Genomic DNA, 27,939 nt, shown 5'->3' on the forward strand with positions numbered 1-27,939 from the left:
GACGACAGCGGCTTCGGTTGAAGTCAGAGCAGCGAGTCTGTGGCTGGCTTCCTCCTGGGTTTCTGCTCTAGCTTGTGTCTCAGAGGGTTTGAGGGAAGTTCTGCAGGCCAGACGGGCAGATAGAGATCAATGAAGGACAGAGATAACGCTGAGTTATGCCGAGTGTGTGTGTGTGTGTGTCAGCCTTGAGGCTTTTAGTCCAAACCAAACCTGGGAATGTGGTTCCTCCGGCTCCACAGGTTGAGTATCGACTCTACGTTTCCATTTACATTGGTAGTCAGAGGTCTGAACTGGGAGTGAAGTAACATCCGAGATGACTGCGTTCCAGTAGAACCAGTCGGAAAAAGATGGACCTCAGCGGGAAAGTTGTTGGCCTTGTTTACAGCTTTAGCATTCATGTTAACATCATAGCAACAAATCCACAGGTAGAAGGTGAGCCGTACCATGAGTACAGCTGATTTAATGGGACACACATCACACAGAAGAGTTTTCAGGTAGGAAGTCTGACCTCAGGGGGCATTCCAGTTGAAACTTCTGACTGGGAACTTGGATAATGCACCACTAATCTCCAAAATCAGATGCCACATCAACGACTCTTCTCTCCTGACTCAGCCTGAAGACTCTGACCTTTGATGTGCAGTGTCTGACTCCTCAGGTTGTCAGCGTCTAGCTCCTTGTCAGACGGCCTCCTCGCCTTCATTGTTACAAAGTGATCTGCTAACAGCGCTCTGATAGCATGTGGAACAGACGAGTGATTTGCTCCTGTTCAGAAACATCAGTCACTCTGCAAGTGAGCTTCACTTCTCCTGCCAACCTGCTGCAGTGCAGATACGCTGCTGTCAGCATGCACTTTATCGGGATTGCGGTGAAGAATTTCAAACCTGAAGCCTATAAAATGTAAGAATATGACTTTAAAAACCTTGCTGACACCGAGCTGCATTAAGAGAGGCATTAAGCATATTTTGGGCTCCAATAACTCGTTAGCCGATGGAAGTCAAAGCATCAAAGGAGCAGTCTGCAATTCAGTCTTGCAGAAGAGTCAACTTGCACAAGAAATAGTCCTGCACATGAGCTGCATTAAGACCATAACTTGGTTTTCCACTTTGGTTTGTGCATGGATCAATTAATTAAGACATAATGCATCAATTAGGGAGCTTTTGAGATATGGATTTGTTGCCTTGGACACACCTTAAGCTAGCTGCTATGCTAAGCTAACAGTGCACAGGCAAATGCTGCAAGAGCAATTCTCCAATGTCAGACTGTGCTTTTAACCGGCACCTTTTACACCCCTATTCCCACGTCTCCGTTCAATACCCATAAATGAACTCTGAAGTAAACAGCTGAAGGCCTTTTGGATCATATTTCTTATTCATTTTGCTTTTGTGAAGTTGACTGACCTGTTCCTTAATTGCTCTCTCTGCATAATTAACTTAACTAGCAACCGGTTACATTACGCAACAGCCGCTCGTTAGCCTCGACGTTCTCTTTAAGTGCGTTACAGCTCAGAGTTGTGGATCCCTGGCAGGAGTCTGTTCTGATCCTGCAGCAAGACCTCGCTTCAGGACACACACATTAACACACACACACACACACACACACACACACACACACTGGCTGTCAGCTGGTCCAAACACAGCGTTAGAGCCATGGATCGGACTCCTTTTATAGCCCTGTGCCCACGCGCCACTGCCCACCCACGGAGGATGAGGTGCCGGGCACAGAGAGCCAGATTAACTCCTCGGACCAGACTGTTTTGGAGGCCTCGGCAGCCGGTGGCTGGCTGCCTGGGCACGGAGCGGGGAGCAGCAGACCTTAATTGGACAATGAGCGTGTGATGGCGATGGGTGGGGGATCGCTGGACTGTCTGGCTTTCATCAGAGCGATTCGAGCGAGATACACAGGCTTCATGAAGCACTTATTCAGACCAACGCTTCATCCTGAGCCTAGTGACCAGCTACGGATGATTTGAGAGAGTGCTAGCTGATGTATGCTATTAAACGTCTATTCACAAACGAAAAGAGAGTCAACGTGAGGTAAAGATATCAGTGAATAACCCACAGACTTTGGGGAATGCTACATGAGACAGTGACCCACTAATAACCATCATTCCCTCTGCCAAATGCTCCTTCCTTTCAGTCTAGTCCAAACAGGAAAACATTCAAGAGGCCCTGTTATGCTTTTGTATGTGTGTGCATGTAAATGGTCTGCAAAGGTTAAAATCCCAAAGCTCCTACCAGAGGGAGATAGTAAACATGACTCAGTAGAGGCACAAAATAAAAATTGATACCTAGTAATGTGCAGAACAGGGGCCCTTTAAATAAAGAGTGAAAAGAGGCTCTGATCCCACATTTTTTAAGGTAATGTGACGTCTGTTTCTGTTCATTTCAGGATCGACAGAGAGAGGTAAAGGAAGGAAATAGAAGCTTCTGGCTGCTCCGCAAATCACTCTTTTCCTCCTCCGATTTGATTTACTTCCACTGCTACAAGTCAGCGAGTCTGTGCTACTCTGGGGTTTGATTAAAGTCAATTTAGCCCCTTTAATCACATCGTGGTACCAGTGGCTGCAGTTTAATTCTACATGAAGCCGGGAAAGTGCTGATCCTGAATCGTGCCAATGGTTATCCGCAGCGGTGTTTGGGACGTGTGTTTTGGGACACGTAGCGCCAAATTCTGATTTCCCGACACTTTGAGTAAATGGCTTCTCCATCGATACCCAACCTAGAGTTCAGAATACAGGTTAAAGAGCCTCAGACGTGTGTTGCCTGTTGCAAATTTGAGCTTTTTGGTTCTCGTTCAGGGTCCTTTGAGACACAGAAGCTTGCATGGCAGCCTTAGCTACACCATAAATACTATTGAGGTGAAACAGTCCTTCCTTTTTTCTCTGGGTGAAAATGAAGACCTGTCATCTGATCTATTCGTCGACCTGACATGAACTTGTGTAACCTGTTGCTCCGAGGCATTACACGCTCACCTGTCATGTGTACGGAGGATTTTGAGTACTTCCACATAAGCTTTCTTGCAGGGTCTCAAAGTGAAGAATGCATGAATTAGTTTGAGAATACAAAGCATCGTTGGCCCTGGTATGAACCAAACCCCATCATGCCTTTCCTATGTTAAATGGATCCATTAAGCCTTTGGCATCTTGCTCTACCTTTCAGCCCGCAGGAAATATGTCAACGTACCATATATTCTGTAACTGACAGGCTCATTAGAGGTAATGCAGAGACACAAAACCGGCTCTTACTCGTCTTTGAGGACATCTCGCCCTGCAGAAACGGAATTAAAAAAGTTCCTCTTTGCAAAGTATAGTCAGACATTTAAGGGAACATAAACTAAAGTGCATGTTTGAGTGGGATACATCTACAAGAAAGAAGAGATTCACAGAGGCGAATGAGGTGCGTGCTTCGTACCCAAAGGAACCTGATTTGTTGTCAGTGATTGGTGATATTTTCCGTTGGTAGCACGAGCTAAAAGGAATCTTAAAGCTGACAGTAAGTGTTGGAGCTTGTCAGCAGCTGCCTATTAACACCCCGACCTGGATTCATAAAGGACTGTACGTGTACTGAAGCATTCGTAGGGTTCAGAGGCCTGGAATAAGAATATTACATGAGCACTTTTAGGCTATTTCCCCCCTCTAGAACATCCACAAATTGCAGTCAAATTCTCAAATATTTAAGACACAATTAAGTCCATTTATTTTCACGATTTCTGTTCAGAAAAACACACACACACACACACACACACACACACACACACACACACACACACACACACACACACACACACACACACACACACACTCTGTAAAGAATGTATGCTTCTCTACTAACAGCTTCTTCGTTTTCTGTTCCTGACTTTCTCTCTCTCACTTACTTGCAATCTGAAGTGTTTGTCTCTGCCTATCACACACACACACACACACACACACACACACACACACACACACACACACACACACACACACACACACACACACACACACACACACACACACACACACACACACACACACCGGTTGACACTGTGTTGCCTCCGAGGCTTTGATAGCATCTCCCTGATTTATGTAGACAGTAGGTGTGGAAAGATATCCGCCACCGCAGAGATGAGATGTTTGCATCAGCAATTATTCCCCTCTTACACATACTATAATAACCAGTTTACTTACTGGTTTTGGTCAATATGACCTCCTGTCGTTGCCAGCTGTCTGTCAGAGTCCGTTGCAGAACACACGCTCTAATGTACAGCAGGAATGACGCGAGGAGCTCATAGGTTGCGCCTGCTTCGACATGTCGCCAGTCAACAGGATGTACAGCCGCGGTTTGTGTCAGAGGAAAGGAACTCTCTCTCTCACACACACACACACACACACACACACACACACACACACACACACACACACACACACACACACACACACACACACACACACACACACACACACACAGGCAGGTTTTCTGCTCGTGGCGACTCAGCTGAGCTGGATCATTCAGAAAAACTCTTCAATGACTCTTCTTCAGTTTCCTCTTCCTGCAGCTCTTTCTCAGAAACGTGGCAGCTGTGGGTCGTTTACGAGACACAGAACATGTATGAGCCGTGTTTAAAAGCATCTTTAACAAGCCAGTGCTGTTGAGTAGACATTAAACATAATGAGATGTTGTGTATGGAAAGCAGACGGCTATTTTCTGGAGTGTATGCATGAGTGTCTTTCACGTGAGAGCCCATAGGTGCACAGTGTAACCACACACACACTCACACACACACACACACACACACACACACACACACACACACATACATCTGGACACAGTGTGCCAGGTCGCAGGGGTTCGGCTGAAGGCGCTCTTCTTTAATCACACGGCGCTCTCAGACTGGCCGCTATATGATCCCAGTGCTAATGAGGGCGAGACAAAGACAGCGATACGTGTTCATCAGACCAGCGAACAACAAGCTCTGCCCCGTTTACGGCCCGGGGGAGGGAGGGTAGAGGCTGTGAGTCTTAACACACATTTGAAAGTAATGAGGCTTAAGCTTTGGTTACTCAGGGGATGAGGAACACTTGTTTGGTAAGAGCTTAAACACATGGTGCCTTTGTGGGTAATATAACGGTGTAGTGGTTATAGTGGGAGTCCTCCTCCTTTGTCTGTAGTACAGAGTAGGGAGAGGACTCTGGAGCTGATTGGCTGCTGAGCTTGTCTTCTTCCTGTCTCCGAGGGAGAGGGATTCATTTGTGCTCTATTCTGTACTGGGACGCTTGTGGACTGCAGGTCTGGAACACCCCGAGGTGTGTGTACGGCTTCCCACAGGATGAGATATTCTTTCAGAGATTGAGTCTTGGTTTTTTCTCCATTTTCTGCTCATTTCCAGGTTTCATATTTGTATTTTGTGCCTCTACTGGGATGTGTTTACGTGCTTTAATGTTCTGAGAATCTCCTTCTGGAGGGATTTCAGCCTTTGCAGACCATTTACATGCACTAAAACACACTACAGGAAAGGGAAACCCCCTAAATGCATATCTCCCCATGCATACAAGCCACATTTTCAATTGCGTTTCCCTGCAGATTTTTTAAAGAAATACATGAATTAGTTTTTTATTTAATGATTAAAGGCAGCAAGCAACTTTCCAAAACTCCTCAGCGTCGTTTCTTTGATTGACTGATTGTCACGATACGGACCAGCAGCAGTAGCAGCCTCTAATACAGTAGTTAAATTTCCCAGTTGGAGCTTCTGGTGTGAATTGGATCCACACGCACCCTGCCTACGAAGACACATTCCCACAAGCCAATTATATCATCCAGTGGAGCGAGAGAAGCTCTTTTACAGGGAGCTGCGATACCGGCATCCATCCAAGATATATCACCCTAATGGGAAGACTTGACTGAGGAATGAAGGGTGTCAAAGACGGGGAAACTAGCCAGCAATTTACACAGAGTTTTGAACGAGATCTGCAAATAATTGCTAATTTAGGATATTTTATTAATGCCACTAGAAGTAGAACATGCTAAACAGAGCACACTGTATCTCTAACAATATAAACTGACTGTCCTCTCTTAGAATATGTGGATATTTCATCCGAAGCGACTTTCAATAAGTGCAATAAACCCTGAAGATCGAGAGCAAGAAGGCGTGTCTTTGTTCAACTTCGCAGTAAAGGAGAAGCAAGCCGATTGGCCGATTCAGAGCAAAGTGCTGGTGTGGTTTGACCAGGTCTTGGATGTAGGATGGACCAGATCTCCCTACAGCTCGGTAGACCAGTAGCAGCCAGTGAAGGGAGCGGAGAGAGGTGCGGTGTGGGAGAAGACCAGCTTTCTGAATTAGCTGTAGAGGTTGGATGGCAGGTAGAGCAGTCAGAGGGAGGTGCAGGTTCTAGAGATGTGTATCTGCAGGATCAAGTTGTTTTTTTTGGCCCTTTTGGGTGTGCATCCTGTGAAGTGTATTGTATCGTTAGCCCACATTGGATAGCCAGCAGTTAATGCATAACACTTTAAAAAAGTAGTCCATCAAACAAAAGGAAAACCTAGTCTTTAAGCTCTCAGGAGGCAGAGACACCTCTTCATCCTCTCTCCTGCCTGTTTACGAGAGGAAGACCCCCACTTTATCAACTCCAGCTTTGATATCCAACTGGTGGATGTGGGGATGACGGGAGTGAATCACGAAGGAAAGGAATGCCAGGGTTATAAACGGGGTTGGATTTTCAGTGACGGAGAGGCGAAGAATGAAAGTCTTTGGAGTTTGTGTGTTGTCGAGTGTTAATGTGCTGTGTTTTTATTACTGAGGAACACTCTGCCTGTAGGGAGGGATGCTTTGTGATGTAGCTGGGTGTTTGGATTTGACAGGACAAGAGCATGAACGTGATATACAGTACAACCACCACCTTCAACTCCCTCTTCCCCCCTTTGAGTCATGTATCCCGGTGTCACAGAACAGGAATGATGTAAAAATGATCATAAAAAGTGCAAAATTAACTTTGTAAATGTGTGAATAGAGGATTTAGCAAATGCATATGTAAATGAATTAGTAACTCAAAGAGAAATAGTGAATCTGCAAAACAATAAGTGAGATAAATGCCCTAATTAGTGCTTTTTTAAAGATAGAATATTAGCAAAAATGGGGAAAAAGGGACATTTATTTCCTTAAATCTATACATTAACTTTGAATTTACAACATACGAAGCACACAGGTAGATGGAATCAAAGTGCGAGACAATAAACATCTAATATGAGCAAAGATTCCCATGTTTTTCCCATGATGCACTTGTGTTTAGCATGTTTTTGGCGTGGGAGGTTTAGCGCGGAGGAGCCAGAGGTTGAGTGAGGATCAGGAATCTCTCTGAGAGCGCCCGGGATGAAAGGGATCGTATGTTAATGTCCTCCCAGGTCACGCTTGATGTATGTTAACTGCACAGGCGTGTGTGTGTGTGCGTGTGTGTGTGTGTGTGTGTGTGTGTGTGTTTGTTTTCTTTCCCCATGTTGTCTGATGTGCGGCTGACTGATAGCATTCAGAGTGCTGACAGCTCCAGGTGCGTGACTATCTACCTAGCCTCTCGCGGGGGATGTGTGTGTGTGTGTGTGTGTGTGTGTGTGTGTGTGTGTGTGTGTGTGTGTGTGTGTGTGTGTGTGTGTGTGTGTGTGTGTGTGTGTGTGTGTGTGTGTGTGTGTGTGTGTGTGTGTGTGTGTGTGTGTGTGTGTGTGTGTGTGTGTGTGTGTGTGTGTGTGTGTGTGTGTGTGTGTGTGTGTGTGTGTGTGTGTGTGTGTGTGTGTGTGTGTGTGTGTGTGTGTGTGGAAGATACCGCCCAGGGTCACATGACATCAGCACTGTGGTTGCTGCCGCGGCTGTGAAAACAAACACGCCGGGGTGCTGCAGATAAGAGGGGGTCAAACACCTTCCAACCTCCAGGCATGCGTACCACACACACACACACACACACACACACACACACACACACACACACACACACACACACACACACACACCATCCAGTCCACCCTCTGCCTGGAACAGATAATAAACACATGATATTTGTCAGAGCAGCGTCTGTTGTTCCTACAGACTGAACGGCACATGTGGCATTAAACTCAACTATTGGACCAATTCCAAACCAACCCGTACCACCTTTGCTCACCAGCATTAACTGTTGTTCCGAACAAACTAGCGGGAAGTGGAAAACTATTAACCCTCCAACAGGAAGTGTGTATCGGTCTGGATTAACCAGCTGCTCTACCTGACCAACCCTGTTTCTGTTTCTCCCAGTACTTTGTTTGAAGGATTATATACAGGCTGAGGAGGTGTCTAATCTAGGATATAGGAGACATTTGATTGCATGGTTCTGTATATTTACGGCGACAGCTCCAACCAGCTCATAAACAACAGATTTAGGAAGAAAAAAAAGCAACGGCATGAAATATTTTTGGAGATATATTCCAATTTTTGCTGATTTTTGTTCCAGAAAGTTACTACAGCTGTTCGTTTGGAGCTTTGATGCAGCTGTATATTGATTTGGTTGCATAGCATACAATGAAGTTAACATGCTAAATAAAACTATTACCACTGATGCCTTGCACAAGAGGATTTCTGAAGGACTCATTTATCATTTTGCTACCACCACCTTACAGAAGGAGCTGTGAGTGTGACGGACTAGGAAGGTGTAAGGGTCGGTTTGGAATGGGGCCATCGTGTCATCCCTCCCTCACTGGCTCCAGGCACCAGCTTCTCTACCTTCAGCCTCCCTCTCAGCTGGAATGCTCTCCGTCTCCACCAGATATTTAGTGGTGGTTGAGCTGGAAACCTAAAATAAGGACGGTTTGCCGGAGCTGTGTTTGGGTTCGCTCTCTTTCAGGGCTTTGCCAAAATAAGACAAATGCATTCAGCTTCAGCTATTGGGATGCTGTCTTAGCCTTCAGATGCACAGATTCTGGTTCTGTTTCTGCAAATATCTGTTGCATTAACATCTGTAGGATTTGCTTTGCTGTGTTGTTGTCCAAAGTTGTCCTAATCTTGGAACGGTTGGACCGAGGTGGTGTCGACGTCAGCTCCACTGATTGCTCTGCTGCCACATTTCCTTCAAATATTACTCAAAGATCAAACAAACCCTGAGTGAAATCCACTCCAGTCTTCACCTCGCCTCGCTCTGTCGTGACACAGTTGAGGTTTCACTATTCTGAGTGAAGTCGTGGCTAAACATCAGGGCTGCTGAACGACCCAACCCCGTGTGTGAGGATAGAAGCTGACGTTGACTTTGAAGCCGTTAAATGAGGAACTTTCAGCCTCAACTATGGCTCGCTTGATGAAGCTTTCACCACTTCAGCCGTGGCCTCTTTCCCTGCAGAAGTTTCTCACTGGAAAGTTATTCTTCAGCGTAAGGTGATCTCCACAAAGCAATAAAAAGCAGGGGTAAGTGAGAGCCTTTCCTTCAGATCTCTCTAAGGTCCTCTTGTCCCATCACCCCCGGGATGGGACCTGATCAGAGACGGGTTTCCCGACCGTTTCAGGGGGGAAGTTGGACGCCCGCTAACTACGCTCCAGTTGGCGCAGCTTGCCAGGCAGCAAGGTTGGACTCGCCATCCATTCACGTGGTATCCTGTTGTTTCAGGCCCGTCATGATTAGAAACATGTTGCCGCTGCTATTCTGGGACGGTGGGGGGGGGGGCAGTGTCCTTATTAACACTGTCAAAGGCAGGCAGTGTGAAAGTGGGAAGAAGAGGAAGCAGCGGTGGGTAAAGTAACAATTCATTTAACACCTTTAGTTGCTAGGCAGATCTGGATTACTGATGGTAAATATAATCTCCCTTAAATCAGACTTTAGTTCACCTGCAGTAAATCCAGCAGCTACCCTGCAGTATACAAAGCCATTCAAACTAGCTGCACCTTTACCAGCTCTGAGAACACTTTAATGATCAATCATTATAAAACATATCAGAGATATTATTCTGAAATGGACCAATCAGACAATGACTACTTTTACTGTCGCTACTTTAAGTACATTTAGAGGAGAGTACTTTCTACTTTCACTGGAGGAACATTTAGAATACTTTTACTGTGACAGAGTATTCCTACACTCTGGTACTTCTACTTTACTCAAGTACAAGACCTGAGTACTTCTACTTTACTCAAGTACAAGATCTGAGTACTTCTACTTTACTCAAGTACAAGATCTGAGTACTTCTACTTTACTCAAGTACAGGATCTGAGTACTTCTACTTTACTCAAGTACAAGATCTGAGTACTTCTACTTTACTCAAGAACAAGATCTGAGTACTTCTACTTTTACTCAAGTACAAGATCTGAGTACTTCTACTTTTACTCAAGTACAAGACCTGAGTACTTCTACTTTTACTCAAGTACAAGATCTGAGTACTTCTACTTTTACTCAAGTACAAGACCTGAGTACTTCTACTTTACTCAAGTACAAGACCTGAGTACTTCTACTTTTACTCAAGTACAGGATCTGAGTACTTCTACTTTACTCAAGTACAAGACCTGAGTACTTCTACTTTTAGTCAAGTACAAGATCTGAGTACTTCTACTTTACTCAAGTACAAGACCTGAGTACTTCTACTTTTACTCAAGTACAGGATCTGAGTACTTCTACTTTTACTCAAGTACAGGATCTGAGTACTTCTACTTTACTCAAGTACAAGACCTGAGTACTTCTACTTTTACTCAAGTACAAGATCTGAGTACTTCTCGCCCCCTGTAGGGAGGTGTTGTGATTCTGCTCTTTTTACGAGACGTTAGCGTGTTAGAAGGTTCCGGTTAGCTGTGACACGGCAGCGTACCCCTCTGATTCGCCTCTAAACTGAACCAGATGGAGCCTTTCCATATAAAACTTTCACTCTCTTTTATGTCTCACACAGAGCAAGGGGAGAGGGAGAGGGAGGGTGAGGGGGAGTTACTACATGTCATATTGTGTCCGGTTAATGCAATCCAAATGCAGCGTGTTTGATCCGTGTCTCACCAACAACACGTCTGATGGAAAACATGGCTGCTCATCATGTGGTGGAGGCTTTGATGAATTCGTCTCACAGAGAGCTGGGGCTGTCCTGCTTTAACCCGCCTGTAATATCACTGGAACTCAAACCATGAGAAGAATGGTGTTAACACAGGAGACTTTCAAAATAAAAGCATAACTAAAAGCTAAAATCCCAAAGCTCCGGAACACAATGACATCACTATGGAACACTTGCACTTGTATTTGCAATCGCTCCAACACATTGTACGTGATACGCTAAAGGGGGGGGGGGGGTTTGGCTAATCACAACAGAGCCAGGCCAGCCATCCAATCAGAGCAGACTGCGCTCTGGTTTCAGACAGAGGGTGAAAAGAGAGGCAGGCAGTATGAGACACATAAAGAGAAACTACATACTGATATACACCTGAACATCAGCAGGAGAGGACTCTTTAAAGTAGAGACTCTACATACTGATATACACCTGAACATCAGCAGGAGAGGACTCTTTAAAGTAGAGACACTAGATACTGATATACACCTGAACATCAGCAGGAGAGGACTCTTTAAAGTAGAGACACTACATACTGATATACACCTGAACATCAGCTGGAGAGGACTCTTTAAAGTAGAGACACTAGATACTGATATACACCTGAACATCAGCAGGAGAGGACTCTTTAAAGTAGAGACACTACATACTGATATACACCTGAACATCAGCAGGAGAGGACTCTTTAAAGTAGAGACTACATACTGATATACACCTGAACATCAGCAGGAGAGGACTCTTTAAAGTAGAGACTCTACATACTGATATACACCTGAACATCAGCAGGAGAGGACTCTTTAAAGTAGAGACACTACATACTGATATACACCTGAACATCAGCAGGAGAGGACTCTTTAAAGTAGAGACTACATACTGATATACACCTGAACATCAGCAGGAGAGGACTCTTTAAAGTAGAGACACTACATACTGATATACACCTGAACATCAGCAGGAGAGGACTCTTTAAAGTAGAGACTCTACATACTGATATACACCTGAACATCAGCAGGAGAGGACTCTTTAAAGTAGAGACTCTACATACTGAAATGATCCTGCAAATGAGCAGAATATGTTCTCTTTGAGACGTCTGGCACCTGCTGAACTGGTACTGATTGATACTTGTGCATGTGATGAGGCTCTGTCTCCATTCATAAAGGGAAAAAGTGAATATGGCTTTGAGAATAAAGCAGAATAAACAACAAACAAACTTGTAACTCATTCAGAGTAAAAAGGGAAACAAACGGCAGCAGATGTTCAAACTGGAATCCTCAATTTCTATTTCAACCATCAAATAGGCTTTGTTTAGATTTCCTTTTTTCTGTCTAACTCTGAGGACTTTTTCCCCTCTCTTCAGAGGGAAGGGCAGCTCCAGATGTGGACGCAGAGAGAGCGTCTTACCCTACCCTGAGGGGGGGACACACAGGGGGACAGGAGGCTGTTTTCACGTTGTGCTTCGGGCCGCTCTCAGCCAGCTCTCAGATAGACCTTCCAGAGGAGTTCACTCTCCCCTCCTTGAACTGGTTTGGCTGACTTTGTGCTGCACTTCTGACAGAGAGGGAGAGGGGAAGGGAAGGGGAGGGAATACTGTTGCTTGTGGGAGGAGAAGGAGGAGGGAGCAAATGTGAGGAAGGAGAAGCTGTCTCACTTTCTGTGAGTCGCTGAAGGCAACACAATGAGAGCAGCCGCGTTCCTCTCGGTCTGAGGGACTGTTGTTATTTCTCTATTTACTCTCTCCTGTGCAGAGGTCACAGCAGGTCTCCCCTTCCTCACCGTACTTTTTCCGGACCCTCCCCCCTCCACTGCTGTGATTTTGGAGTCTGGGAAGTAGCATGCCGGTGGTTGGCGTCGCCTCCAAGCTCAGGCAGCCGTCCTCGGCGGGCAGCAAGCCGGTGCACACGGCGCTCCCCATCCCCACCGCCGCCCGGCAGCATGAGCTCCGGGCGGGGGAGGGCGGGCTCTCCTGCCAGCTGTCAATCAAATCCCAATACCAGCCGGAGAGGACACCTGAAGGGAAGTCCAGAGCTCAGGCGGAGGAGAGCAAAATCTGTAAGGTGAGTGGAGCTGGACTGGGTTTGACAGTCCACAGGTGTCAGTGGGTCGGGGTCTGTCTCTGCGTCCTGGTTGGAGCTGGTTTGGGATGGTGTCGCTGGTTTCTGGTCGTCAGGGGGAACTGGATAGATGCAAAGGCTGTATTGTCATATGCACAGCTTAAATGTAGATCTTAAGTCCCAGACTTCTTCAGCAATGCAACACAAAGATATTAAACAATAAAAATAGTTCAAAAAGAAACAAAATGGTGCAGCACGATGATGTGCAAGTACACGTGTAAGAAGTAAACTATATGCATGTCAGATCAGCCCCAAAAGTTAATAATGTACAGGAATAAAATACAGTGTATCGTGCTGATTAATCAATATGTGAAATGCAAACAGCTGCATCACGATCAGAGCATTACCTCATCCTGCTGCTTGTTCAGTCTGCATATTATTATCTGATCTGCAGTGTGTGTGTGTGTGTGTGTGTGTGTGTCTGTGTGTGTGTCTGTGTGTGTGTGTCAGACTACAGAGGTAGCTTGTGTGTTTTGACTCAAGACCTTTTTAAGATCCCTACCTGGGAAACTAATGCAAGAGTAATGGGTGTTCCCCCAGATATTATGGGGTCTCTTCCCCCCCCCCCACTGTGTCTCCCAGGCTGGTTAATATTTCAGATTGATTGCCCCCACCTCCCTCCCCGAGCTTTTTTCTCATTACCCCCAGCGACGGGCGCTCTGTGAGACAGACGCAGGGATTGTTAAGCGGTTCACCACACCGAGCGAGCGAGCGAGCGCCGTGCCAAGTCCTGTCCCTTTCTCTGCAGCAGCGTCTGGCTCTCTCTCCCCCGGCTGCAGCGGAGAGGGCGGGACGTCCTGAAAGAGGAAGGGGTTTTTTCAAAACTCCCCGCCAAATATTTTTCAGGCCCGTCCCACATCACAAACTGTCAGAGCAGAAACTGAAACTTTCCGGTTTGGCATGTTGCCTCGTACTCCCCCCCCACCTCTGTTCCTCCCCCCTCATCCCCCCTCCTCTCTACCACGACAAGACAGAAAATAGACCCTGATTCTTTGGATTCTGAACAATGATTCTCCTCGGAGGAAACGTGGAGAGGAGACATCAAAGCACGGGTCGATCCAAATCGCCTGCAGGGTGACTCTGAGGAAGGGGAGGGAGTGGGGGGGTTTTGAGGGTGCAGGGATTCATCATTAACCTGCAGCTGAACACACACTTCAGCTTGTTAACACAGGGTTTTTTGATCGTAGAGGGTTTGTTTTATCTGAGTTCATCGACAGTCTCCTGCTCTTTTCTTGTTGTATAATTTAAAATGTTACTGAATGACTTCGGGGTTCAAATATCCTCGTGGAGGGATAAAAAGTTTTGTCCAATTTCCATGTTTTGGTGATTTCCCATCTATTACCTTTGTATTGTTTATGTTTGCACCACCAGACACCAAATCAAATTCCTTGTTTGATTCTGATTCATTTTTAATTTCACAGTACTGTATGTCCACTGTAGAGGAGCTGAAGACCACTTTAGTGTGAAGACGGCCAAAATTACAGATAAAATATAAAACAATATGCTTCTGTAGTGATATTAATACAAGAATAAATTCAACTTTATTTAAACAAATAAATAAATAATCTATCTGAACTTTGCTGTATATTTGGCCTTTAAAAAAACGAGTTTGTTTTTTGGTAAATGCTCACAAATCTTGAAAGACTATATGTTCAACACACACACACACACACACACACACACACACACACACACACACACACACACACACACACACACACACACACACACACACACACACACACTCCGACCCTTTCCCTTGTTGTTGTTGGAGCTTTGTGAGATTTGTTCTTCCTGTCGGTAAAGCGGTTCTCTGAAATGTCATTGTCCCTGTGAAGCTCATAAGCAGGCAGCACTGTAGCCTGCCCCGGCCTGTCGGTGTGTGTGTGTGTGTGTGTGTGTGTGTGTGTGTGTATGTGTGTGTGTGGAATGGGTGGTATGGAGGGGGTAATCAGTGTGTCTGATTGTGTTATGTAGTCCTTAAAGAGCTTCACTCTGAGGAAATAAAAGAGGAAAGGTAAACGCTTTCACATTTACCAACAACACTTGCTTAGTTTGGAGTCCTTTCATCGTGTGTGTGTGTGTGTGTGTGTGTGTGTGTGTGTGTGTGTGTGTGTGTGTGTGTGTGTGTGTGTGTGTGTGTGTGTGTGTGTGTGTGTGTGTGTGTGTGTGTGTGTGTGTGTGTGTGTGTGTGTGTGTGTGTGTGTGTGTGTGTGTGTGTGTGTGTGTGTGTGTGTGTGTGTGTGTGTAAACCCCCCGTATATACAATAGTGCAGACTTGTGCTGGCCTGTTTGACGGAGGTTCAACCCATCCTGACCTGCGTGGTGTTTGCCAAACCATTTTTTATTTCTCCTTTTAAGATCTCAGCTTGATTATCCAAAAAGGAAGCATGGAAAAAATCATTTAGCAGAGACTTCTAACTGCAGTCCCTTCATTTTACTGTTCAAATCTAACCACTTGCATGACAGATTTTAACTAAACATTCTCCACAGCTGTCAAGGGACAACATATCTGCAGATGGGATTGTTGTAGAAGCTAATTGTTTGCATCATATGGAAATGTGTCGCACTATGAATCATACATGCATGTGCATTATGCAAAGTAACATGTGCAGAGCTTTGATCCATAATGACAGACATGTGAATGAATGATCTCTAAGTGCTGGGAGATTCTAGCTGTCCCTTTGTTTACTTATTTGTGTTAAGCATCACATGGTTTGGACTGAGATGCTGCTAAACATACATGACCGGTGCTTATGTTGCACAGCTAACACATTAGCCTGGAGTTGTGCAACACCTGCGTTCCTCCCGTCCTTATCTGTCTCTGATTCCCGGCTGTCGGGGAGTCTCTCTGTGTGATGGAGACGAGGACAAGGCGAGAGGTTTGGACTTCCTGTTGTCCTCTCTCCGCTGACACCACCATTCAGTCGCTGCCTCTGGCTCTGCGGGATGACGGGCAGGAATGAAGAGCTTATCCGAGTCGACCGGGCGCTAGTGAAGTGTCAGCTCCGCCACCGCAGATAAGGAAGTGATCTTTTGCATCAAGTATGCTGGCAGCTGTCCAGATCACCCAGCTCAGTGATTTATTGAATGCATGATTTACAGTTTGTTTAAAGTCGGGTTGAACATTGCATCCGATCATTTGGGATGAATTTAAAGTTTGGTAAATGCTGTGTTTGGATTTGAGTGTGAATGCTTTTGCTTTAAATTCAATGTATTTAAAGACGTCCCAGTGACGAGCTTGCTTCTCTTATCCTGACCCTGAGAATACATCCAATTACTGAATCAAGCCCTCAAGTATGAGCAAGACTTGGTCAGCTCGGCTTCTAAACGGCAATTAGCTTAGCATTTAAAGTCACCACAGCCCCTGTTTTTATCACACACTCGGAGAGAGAGCTGAATGTTTGGGAAGCTCGAGTCATGCAAGCATTGTGTTAAAAATAAAGTGGCTGTACGACTGTATAGCTTATTTGGGTGCAGGGTGAATACATAAGCTGGATATTTGCCATACAGGACTCATTTTAAGGAATGTACCCTGACATGCCCTCTGTGTATGTTTTTATCTCAGAAAGGCAGTTTATTGTAAACTCTGCTGTCTCTCCCCTCCTCTGATGTTACTGAACTGTTATCGGGGGAATGCTGCCACTCTAAAAAATAAGTACAGTGTTTACCGGGAGAGCGGACACACTCCCTCCGTGAGAGGACAAAAAACATCCTGTTGATTCTCTTCCTCTGGACCTGGGGATCACATGTAATGGGATTATGCAATTCTGGATACACGAAAAAGTGAACGGTAGTCCCTTAATATGGGTGGGTTCAGAGTAGGAAAGTAAAGGTGGAGTGCCTCAGGGACTTGTGTTGGGGGCCCGTGAGTTGGAGTGAGTGAGTCGAATATAAACACACATCTGCTTCCTCTTTCTCTTCCTCTGGGTGGGCCTGTCTCTGCCTGTCCTCCCTTAACCTCTCCTTTTATTCTCCTGCCTTTTTCTGATCGATTTGATTGATTACCAAGCAATCAAATCACACAACCCCTTCACTTTTTAGCCGAATGTTCAGAGTGAGCTCTCTCTGTTGTTCTGGCTCTCTCCCTCTCTCTCTCAGCTCCACCCCCCACCCCCCTGAGTGGCTTTGACATTGTTGAAACAACAGAAAGGAAAGAGATGGCCAACTTGTTCCAGCAGAGGGAGGAGGAGGAGGAGGTGGGGGTGGGATGGGATGTGAGGGTGTCTGAACTTGTCCTTTTCATGGGTGGTCTGACTCGCAGTGTGCCGGACTCCATATCTGGAAAAGAAGCGGCGAAGTGAGGACCTGATCTTTGTTATGATCACATTAGTATTCTAAGTACTTCTGTAGTGTCTCTCCTGGGACATGTCTCCTTTAATGTTCAGAAAGCTCTTTATGTTTCTCATACTGCCTGTGCTGCAGCCCCTCTTTTCACCCTCTGTCTGAAACCAGAGCCCAGTCTGTTCACTTGTGCAACATCCCCTCACGTTTTTGAGATTCCTTATCGACCCCAAGGGTGAGATATATTTTAAATAATATTATGCTTTCCGATGCTCTCCGTCTCTCAGCCTCGCTCTGCTTTCCGTCTCAGCTGTGGTTCTGCTGGAGGTCCGCTGCCTGGCCATGCTGTTTAAATGTTGGACAGAGAACACTGCTGGTGTTTACTGTTCAGCCACACGGGTTAAAAATACCCTCCCTCCTGTGGAAGTACAGTCACCGTGTTCACTCTGAATCACAAAGAAAAATAAGACCCGGTGCAAAACAAGTTCAAGTACATGCAGTGAAACTCTTCTAGTAACTCTTGATGGGTACAGAGTCATTGTTCCAGAGACCTTGCAGCTGGGTTTCCCTCTTTCTGGCCCATAACGCAACATAAGTGAGATTAAAGGGAACACAGCCTCCCGCCCTGTTATTGTCAGCACTCTCTCTGATGTTCCTGACTCGGTTTTTGTGAGGCCTCGTGATTGGATTCAGGGAAAATGTGTGTGGAAGAAAGTTAGCATACTCTCATGCAAAGGCTGGCGTTTGCACTTCACACACACACACACACACACACACACACACTCACACACACACACTCACACACACACACACACACACACACACACACACACTCTCTTGCTCCAGGCCTTCTGCTAGTTCAAAGGTAGCTAAATGATCCAAGAGGGAAGGGTCTTTTGTTTGTCGTTTATTGCCATACTGTACGCCAAAGGAGCATAAAAGACAGAGACACACATTTTACATATTCAACGTGATCTGTTGCTTATGCTAACGAATTGTTACTCACTACAGATGAATAGGGTCTGAAAACCTGCAGCTTTTCAACGTTCCAACGTCGTATAAACACTGCTCCACAAAGTATGTCAACCAAGCCATGTTCAAATCATTGCAGCGTCTAAAAGTGTGTTTCTGTGTAGAGTTATGTTGAAGTTTGTCCTTTATCAATCATTCTGAACAGGAAAAGTGTCTGGATTGTCTTCATTAGAGACAAGTCACCCACCTGATGCTCCTATAAGGTTATTTATGGGTCAGTAGAAAGAAAGACACATCTTCACATTGCCTCATTTGTCTCTCTTCATCCGTCCGTCAGCAGCCTCTCGGTTTGCTTGTGTTTCCCTTCTCTCTCCTTTATCCTCCTTTCTTTTCACAACTTTCCTGCACGTCTTTTTTTCCTCCACTCTCCCGTCACTGTCTTTCTGCTCATTCCCATTCCCGGCATTCCTGTCTGAGTCCTTCCCTGGCCTCATTTTCCTGTCTCTCCTTTCTTCACTGGAGCCGCTCTCTTATTCCACTCCTCACTAACTGTCATTTTCCCCTGACCTTTACCCCTCCTTCTTCCTTTGTCATATTCTCTTTTTTTCCACCACCCCCCTGATCATCTTTTCCCCCTCTCTTCTTGCTCTCTCTCTTTCTCTGTGGTATTTATAATGAGAAAAGCAGCAGGAGAGAGTTAACACACACCTGGCCCAATTCTGTCTCTCCAGTTGTCACAGATAACCTTTCCTTTCCTCTTCCTCTTCCTCTCCTCTTCTTCTTCTGATCTCTTCTCCCTTATGGTCTATTTAACAGCACTCTGAACCCTGAAATGTTGAGTACCACAAAGTTTTATGATAGAAAGGTATAGTAGGGGTCCCCAGCACATAGAAACCCCCGGATGCTAACCTGCATATGTTGGGCAATTTGCACAATTAGCATTAATTAGCATATGCAGACAATAGATAAAGAATGGCTTGGCTGATTTGGAACATTTTGGGGTTATTTTGGGGGAAATTGAGGATTTGGTTGACATTTCTGGATCAACATGGCAGTTTTAACTAAAAGGTGGCCATATTTGGGCTGATTTGGATGAATTTTGGGTCAATTTTAAAGTTTTAGGGGACTCAAAACTGCCATATTTGATTCAACATTCTCAAAAACAACTCCAAAATTGTACAAATTGAACAAGCCATTTTTAAGCTATTGTCTGCATATGCTATTTACTGCTAATGTGCAAATTGCCCATCATACACAGGTTAGCATCAGGCATTTTCCACGTGCTGGGGACCCGTACTATACATTTCTATCGTAAAACGTGGGTGTACTTATCACAATAGGACTCTGTGAGCTGGTAAACTATAACCTGCTCCTCTATATCATTTTTCACTGCCTTCCCCTGCAACGGTGATCCATGCCGCTGCAGGAAAACATCTGGGAAATCAAAAACAAACACGTGTAAAAAGTGTCCGAGCTAACACGGCTATTAGGCAACATCCTAACACATCCCATCTATCATGCTAACAAGCCCCTGTGCCGTGTGGAAGTGCTGTTTTTAATACATGCACTGAGGACCATGCTGCTGTTATGAGTCAGGCCGGCGGTGTCTGTGGTGTTGACTCATGGCTCACGCAGCAGCCGCAGCAGATAGCTAACATCAACATGATTACTGTGTTTCTTGGCACATCCGAGGCACATTAAACGAGAAGGGATGTAACGGGAACTTACTGTTAGTGTACACATATATACAGTTAGATTTACAGGAAAGTGGTGGACCTAAAAGCTCAAGAATTTCCATTTCTCAATGAGAGCAGAGCCCTTTTTCTGCCCTGATTTAAAAGTCCTTAGGAAGCAAGCATAGGACAGGGCATGCACAGAGAGAAGAAGAGCTAAAACACAAGTCATTTACAGGTCAAAAACATCTAAAAGGTCATTTAATTTACACAGTTATCGGGATATAACTTCAAACAATGCTGAGACAATTCTGTGTTTGAATAAATAAATGGAACGCTTGAAAAGCCTCTTAACATGAGACATATTTGGCAGTATTTTGACTTTAATAGTGCATGTTTTACCTCGATATGAAGGTCTTATACCGTATAACATGACCAATTCCTTCAAAAACCCTGAAGCATTACTTGCAATGCATGTATTTCGTAATAACATTAATTATTCACATCTAAAAAAGCAACAACTGAAGTCTAAGTTATGAAAAAGGCTCGGACAGAAACACAGATTTAGACATCTGGCATGTTTTATCTCTCTTTAACTACATATTTCCAATCTCTCATGGTAGAAAAAAAAACATGTCTTTATTTTTGATCATGAGCCACATACCCTGTCTGAAAAATAGAAGAGAGTTGTTATTTTCTTAACTTTTTGGGATATAATCAGCTGGCACAAAGTCATTTATTGGCTAGTTTGAAACCAAGGCCATGTGGGAGAAACCTGAGGAATAACTGCAGGTCCTCTCTAAAGCTCCTGTGGCTTCAGTGGTCGTCCCAGGTGTGAATGTTTGCACCAGTTTGAATGTGAAACGGCATCAATCATCCAACTATGGTTTGCATTAAGGGCTGAGGGTTTCGTGCTGCTGGGACTGTAAGGGCTGGTGTTTTTCATAGACAAATAGAAAACACTCACCGCCCTCAGATGGTTCTGCTGGTTCCTCGCTGTACCCACCCTTGGCACGGGCTTTTACAGAGCGAGCACATTTAGACTCATCATTACACCGCAACCAGCAGCTACGTTCTGAGTATTTTTCAACCCCAAAACGTGTTGGTTTTCCTTGGTTTCTGCATCTTGTGTAAGGACCAATAACATGCCAAATGAAAATCTATCTCGTGTGTTTGCGTATCAGCTGCAGAACCGTGGGATTTCACTGTGTGGGAGTTTTATTCAGATTGCCTTGAAATTACGAAACACGCATGCTTGTTTGGTTTGATGGATTGAAATCCCCAATTGTGGATTCACTTTGTCTTAGGACCCTTTCACGAGCCATTTAGTCTGTTTGCGGTTCATTTGGGTCGTTGTGAGCGCAGTAATCTGGAGCAGACCAAAACAAATGGTTTGGTTCTGCTCGTGAAAGGTGGTTTTTAAAGCACACAATAATGCAGTTAAAAAGCTGTGAGAAAAATAACCCAACCCAGCTTCCAGGCTGCTCGGGCATTAGTTGAGATGGACACACTTTACTTACTAAACAACACCCAGACTATGCTAAATAAAGTCAACAAATGCTAGTATTTGATGTAAACTGGAGGGGAAGGGATTCACGTTCTGCTCAACGCTACAGTTTGTTGATTGCTGTTTTGACTTCCACCAACACCACATTTCAGACCAATTGGAACAACTTCTGCTCCTCATTCCCGCCCCTCAGTAGTGCATTGGATAGTCCCGTTACACCTAGTCCATGCTTTTGGAAAGAAAGCCCTAATCAACATATCCTCAAACTGTTGCTATGATATTTTACATTCCTAATTCTATAGCTCTTGTCTTGCCTTGCTTTAAATACACTTATGTCTTCAAAAGAAGCTAATTGTCTAGCTTAAGGCACCAACACTGCTTGGTTAGACTAAGAAAAAGGTCTTGATTTGGTGCTAAATTACAAGTGTTGAAGTAAATTGACAACTGAGCTGGTTCATAACTACTCACGCATTTATTTTGCGGTATGTCTACTCATGGTTATAGCTTTGAACAGTGTATGTGTATGTATGTATTTCCCACAGTAGCCTACTGCACCTCTGCTGTCCTTATATACTATACTATATTATATACTTCCTGTTTTTAAAAGTCGACATTTAGAAATTTGTTTTGAAAAAAATCTGATTTTTTTTTTAAAGAAAATATTTTAGAAGAAAATTTGAAAAAAGTGACAATTTTGAAGAAATAGTCAAAAATGCTCGAAATTTGAAGAAGAAAATCAAAAGGAAAACAGGTTGGCGTCTTTTCAACCAAAGGGAACATCTAAAAGGAATTCCCCTCTGTATTATCTCACTCCACTGTATACAGTCTGTCATTAATGTGTGAGCTCCAAGCCCTTGACTTTTCCTACCAAATTGGGGTTCTGGAGTTTAATTCCTCTTCTTCTCAATCTCTCCCTCCTCCTCCTCCTCCTCCTCCTCCTCCTCCTCCTCCTCCTCCTCCCTACTATTGGCCAACAGAGCTCTGCTGTTTGTGCGGGAGTGAGTTTTCTCACAGGATAAGTCTCCCGACACACATTGGAGTTGGGCTTTATTTACTGGCTGCTGTTTTTGTGGCTCCCACGTGAACGCTCATGCTCGCTTTTAACAACCCGGGGTCTTTTTTTTTTTTTGGGTTGATGCATCCTCTGAGGCTTTTTTGGAGCTCTGCTCATTTCCTCTCCCAACCCGGCAGCCTTGATTGTTGAAACGTTGTAGTTGTATTGCTAAATCTTACAACCGCTGGGGGCCCTATCTGCCAAACAAGGACCCATTTCTTCTGCATTGCTAAGCACTCAATCTTAATTTCTAATCTTATATTTTACGTCCTTCTTTATGATGGCCCTCCTCATGTGCTGAAGGGGGAGGTGGATTGCACACATAGAGATTCTTTGTCCCTATCCGCACTGGAAGGCCATTGTCCCAGCGATGGGTTGAGGGTGCAGGTCATACATTACCCAGATTAAGGTTGGTCCAGAAGACTCTGGTAAAAATGAAAACATTTTCCCTCATAATCCCTTAATGATGGCAGAGGGGGGCATTTGAGACTGAAGAGACTCATTACTGTTGTTGTCTGAGAGGACAAGAGGGGCCTTGTAGCAGTCAGGGTTCACATGCTCACTGGGCCTCATGCCATTGGCCTCCAGTCAAAGTCAGCTGCCCCCTCCACGATGAAATGCAATAAGCGTTTGTATTGCTATACGCTCATTTTCTAAAACAGAAGGCAAAATGAAGACTGATGCTTTCAACAGGTCAGGTTCTCCCTCTTAAAGAGGCCCGATACTGCTTGTCAGGTGTGCCCTTATATAGCTTTTCCTGTGCATGTAAGTGGTCTGCAAAGGCTAACATTCCAAAGTTCCGGAACACGATGACATCGCTACGGAACCCTTGCGCTTCTATTAGCTACATTCCAACACATTGTACGTGATAGGCTGAAGGTTGACCAATCACAGTCAGCAGAGAGGATGACATAAATAAAGGTCCCCTGTTAGATTTGAACCAGGGACATTGCAGTCGAACCTCTAAACCCTCTGATAACCTGTACTTATATCCATGTAACAACAAACATAAACAAAGTATAATCATTGTTTTCTACCAAAGTAAAGCGGCTGCACTGAAGGATCATTTCTAGATAATGACATTTTAAATGGCGAGTGCTTGAAAACACAGCAGGGAGAAGAGGAACCATCAGAGTCAAGAGATGTGATTCATGTGGAGAAGGTGATGTAGTCCACTAGAAGAGGAGTTACCCTTGACCAATCCTGACTCTGCTGTCCTATCTGGAAGAAGGTCATTTCACCCTCAGAAAAACCAGGAAGCAGCAATAGTTGGCCGCTCGAGAGAGGGGAGGTAGAGTGGCAGCGCTGTTTCTCTTATTCCTCAGTATTTATTGAAAGAAGATGTCGATGGTAGGAGTTAACTCGTCCCTGGATTGGAAGCAGATGCAGGCACCTCATTCAGGTTTTAAACCTTAATCGCTCCCCGCATCTGGCTCCCTCTTCCTTGGCCTTGTGTGTGCGGAGCCTCTGAAGGTAAGATAGCGAGAGCGTGGGGGCGGTGGATGTGGAGGGGAGGAAAATCTGAAGGGTGGGAATGAAAAATTGGAAGCATAAAAGGAGAAATAGGGGAAGTTGTGTCAGGACACATAATTTAACGAGCCATATTTAACTTTGTAGAAGTCAAACCATTTGAACAGAGTCAAGAAAGAACAGAAGAGGAAGGCTAAAAGCATGCCAGGCTGATCCTACTGGATTAGGAGTAGGGTGCATTGTGGGCCAGGTGCGTCATACCCAACAGAGATACATGTTGGACCATTTAATTGGGAGTTTACGAGGACCCTTGGGAATCATTGACCAACATTTGACCACACCCATTCCCTGCCAATTTATCCAGCAAAATAGAGTCAGGATTACCGGCAAGTATATCCTCCCTTTCCCTCGTTGTCGTCACTGGCTGATGTTCATTTCCGTGAGCTTGACAGGCCATTAGTCTTGGGGAGGGGGCTTGAGTTACGGCCTCTAGGGAGTAAGGATCCTCTGGTGCAGGCAGCAGTGTGTACGGTATGTGTGTGTATACAGTGTGTAAACCAGTAATCTGATCCTCATCATTCATCTTTAGTGTAGAAAGTGGATTTAGATTTGGGCGTTTCTCATTGGCTCTTCCCGTTCCTATGGATTAACACCGAGTTGATGCCTCCTTCAGCGGTGTGAATACTCCAGGGAATGTCCTTGATCTGATGGGGCTGTTTATGTGAAACAGCAGGAGGGGAAACCTTAACTATGTGTACAAGCGGACCTTAGGTAGACTCACTAAAGGTCTGAGGGGCCCCGCTATTTGTGCTGACTCGGCAGTTTTCCAGGATGTTGAACTCATGTTCGCTGCTCTCCAGATGTGTTGAGTGAGGAGGAGGAGGAGGACAGTGTTTACACACAGGAGAGAGAGACAGAGTCGTTGGGTTGAAAGGTAATGTCCTCTCCCAACATTCGGACAGATCCAGGGATGCATTGGACAGGACGCCAGTTGCTTCGACCTGATCCAAACCAAATTGGTGTGAAGCAATGACTGAAAGCCAAGGTGTGTTGTGGTACAGTTTTGTTTAATCTCCTCCTTGGATTGGCCTTGTGATACTGAGAGATCTTTTGGGCTTTTTAGCTCTGTAGCAGCAGGCGAATCGAGGTTGAAAACCAAATGTAGAAGTGGTGATGATATAGTGACCAGGCTGCTTTATATTGACACGTTTATATTAACCTAACCCTAACCCTAACCCGACAAACTTTACCTGAACCACCGTTACCCTTTTGATGCTAACACTCCAGGGCGATTTGGTGTTTATGCAGTTAAATATCTGACATTTTCACAGAGGCGTCGCTGTACAAATGTCACCTCGCAGCTGTAGTGTTAGCAGGGGGAACAGAGCCTTGGCGGTGACAGGTAGATAGCTGGCCTTATCTAAAGAGCAACACGCGACAGAATGCCCAAAAGGTCCGACAGAGTGTGAAGTATTAATATCCCGGCTGTACGAGGAGAGAAGTGACGTTACGATATGTTTATTAAAGGTGATCCGTGCTTTCCAAGACGCTGACATTTTCAATATTTGGCTCCATCGCTCTCTCTTCAATATTTCATTGTGTGAAAGGGGAAGGGTTCAGTGTGGAAACATGAGTCAGAGACGGGAGGAAAAACTGATCAGCCTCATTGAGAGTGTGTGTGTGTGTGTGTGTGTTGCAGTACTCCTGACATAAAACCATGCTTTTGTTGTTTTTAAAAGAGGCCTTGTGATACTTTCTAGGTTTTTTTCTTTCCTGTGGTGTTTTCTATAGGTTTTAGTGCATGTAAATGGTCTGCAGAGGCTAAACTCTCACCCACACTAAATATTAATTGCCTAAAAATGGGCAGAATAGGGTCAAACATGCATTATTAAAATATCTTTGTAGTTTGTATAAAAGTGAATATCCTCAAAGTCAATAGGTTAAAAAATAGGTAAATAAATGAGGGTTTTGACTCCTGAAAAGTTACTCTATGCGTCCAATCTGTATATTTCCATTTATCCCTCTTTGTAACAGCAGGAGGTCAGTGCATCAGAATAAATCACTCTTAATGTATAATAATTACAGCCTTTAAGTTATTTTTAACTTCACCAAATGTTAGCTGGAGCTGTCAGCGCCTCAGAGAGACAAGGTGGTCAGAGGAAAGAGAGACTCTTAAATGAGTCATTTTGTCAGAAGTGTATTAGGAAGGAGGGTGTGTGGGGGGAGGGAGGAGGGAATTATGGGTACATTTTCCACCGCTGTCCTCAAACCTGCCAAGCAGAGCAGAGACAGCAGCCTTCTTATTGTCTGTCCTCGGCAGGAAACACTTCGAGCGGGAAAGAGTCACATCTGCGGTCGCTTCAATGCGGGCCTGAAGCGCTCGGCTCGGTGGCAGCGTCGCGTCCACAGGTCGAGACGGCTGTAATTAGGGGAGATCTGTTTAAATATTTTAGCACATTTATTGATGCTCTTGGACGTGTGGAAATATGCCCCTATTGCACAGCTTCTTCAGTGAGTCTCCTTCAGTGGCGAGCCTCACTCTATATCAATGCTCTTTGCAGGCTTCCATAAGTCATGCCATCCTTAGGCAGTTCTTCCTACCTGAACTCGACGGCGTCCGGGCTACACCTTCCTCTCATGCTTTTATCTTGGAGATTTGACTGTAAAAGAGCAGATGTCCTTCTTCTCCTGTCCTCTTTCTATCTTTCTTTGTCCCATATCCACCTTCAGTTTCAAGCATGCACACTTTCCACAGCTAGTCTCCTCATATAGTCGTGGAAATTTGGGGGAAATGGATTATTTAAATAGAAAAGCTTTGAGAAACTGCCCTTGAGCATTTGACCTCTAAATCCTCTGCTGAATGAAAACTTTAGCTTTTCACGATGAATAACAAGAAGAAAATCCCTGTTTAGACCCAAACAGCATGGCCCTAGAGACATTTCTTCAGCTGAGACACTAGCCTGGTGTCTGGCACTTCTCAAGGGATCGTAAAAAAGTGTGGCGGCCTGCTCTATGTACTAACTGGTCAGCTGATAGGATGTTGTTTACATCGGTCGGTCTGCTGCTGGGAGACGCAGTGTGCTGCCTTGTAAACAGAGCACGGTTTATCTGAAAGCTCTGTCCACAACACTGCTGAAAGAGACAAGTGTGCTCACGTGACAAGACACTGTTTGGTCCGTAAGTTGCCTCAAGACCAGGCGTTATTCAGAGGGTTAGACATGGATTAAAGCTGAAAGACGAGGAGGTTGTGTACAATATAGACTACATGGTGTCACACGGTCTCAGTGAAGCCTTCCAGCTGTAATCTAGATATTTTATTGCCTCATACATCGCTAAAAAGGTCAGGTAAGTTTGATTTTCAACCCTCATGAAGAGTGTTTGACCCCCCTGAATCCAATGGTGCATTTTCAACGACTCCTCCGCAGGGTCGATGTTTTGCTGACACCGTTTTCTCCCCTTATTGTGCAAGTTTCCTCAGGTTCGGTGAGTAAAAAGCTGCACCTCAAAGGACTGTCGCCACCGCCAGAGGCACATTTCACACAACACTCTCTGGGAAACAGTTTCATAGCAGCCTAATAAACACGAACAGGGAAGATTAAACGCGGCGGCCCTATCATAAAGCACCCGGCGTGTATTTAGACGCTGTGTCAGTGCATGCAGACCGGCCAAGAATGTGCAGGGAGGTTTTTCCGCAGGCCAGAGACAGAGGCATTGATTTGTGTGATTTTAATTGGAATATTTGAGGAGGAAACATCAGTGATGATTGTGCAAAGCAAACACTTTGATAGCCTTTAGTAGTTTTCCCTCTGAGAGGCTGGAGCTGTGGCAGACTGGTGGCAGGCTTTTCATTAAGCCGTGAGGAGAAGCAGAGCAG

General features: G+C 45.0%; 1 protein-coding gene across 4 annotated transcripts in view; it reads left to right on the top strand.

Moving 5' to 3' along the window:
• The first annotated feature begins 12,670 nt into the window (after positions 1-12,670).
• Positions 12,671-27,939, top strand: part of nav3 (neuron navigator 3) — a 131,966-nt gene continuing 116,697 nt past the window's right edge. For all 4 annotated transcript variants that reach the window (XM_063905513.1, XM_063905514.1, XM_063905515.1 and 1 more), the window contains exon 1: positions 12,671-13,048. In XM_063905513.1, coding sequence (XP_063761583.1) covers positions 12,827-13,048 — 222 coding nt within the window. In that variant the 5' untranslated portion in view covers positions 12,671-12,826. The remainder of the gene's footprint in view (positions 13,049-27,939) is intronic.

Source organism: Eleginops maclovinus, chromosome 17 (genome assembly GCF_036324505.1).
Source record: "Eleginops maclovinus isolate JMC-PN-2008 ecotype Puerto Natales chromosome 17, JC_Emac_rtc_rv5, whole genome shotgun sequence".
Classification (NCBI taxonomy): Eukaryota; Metazoa; Chordata; class Actinopteri; order Perciformes; family Eleginopidae; genus Eleginops; species Eleginops maclovinus.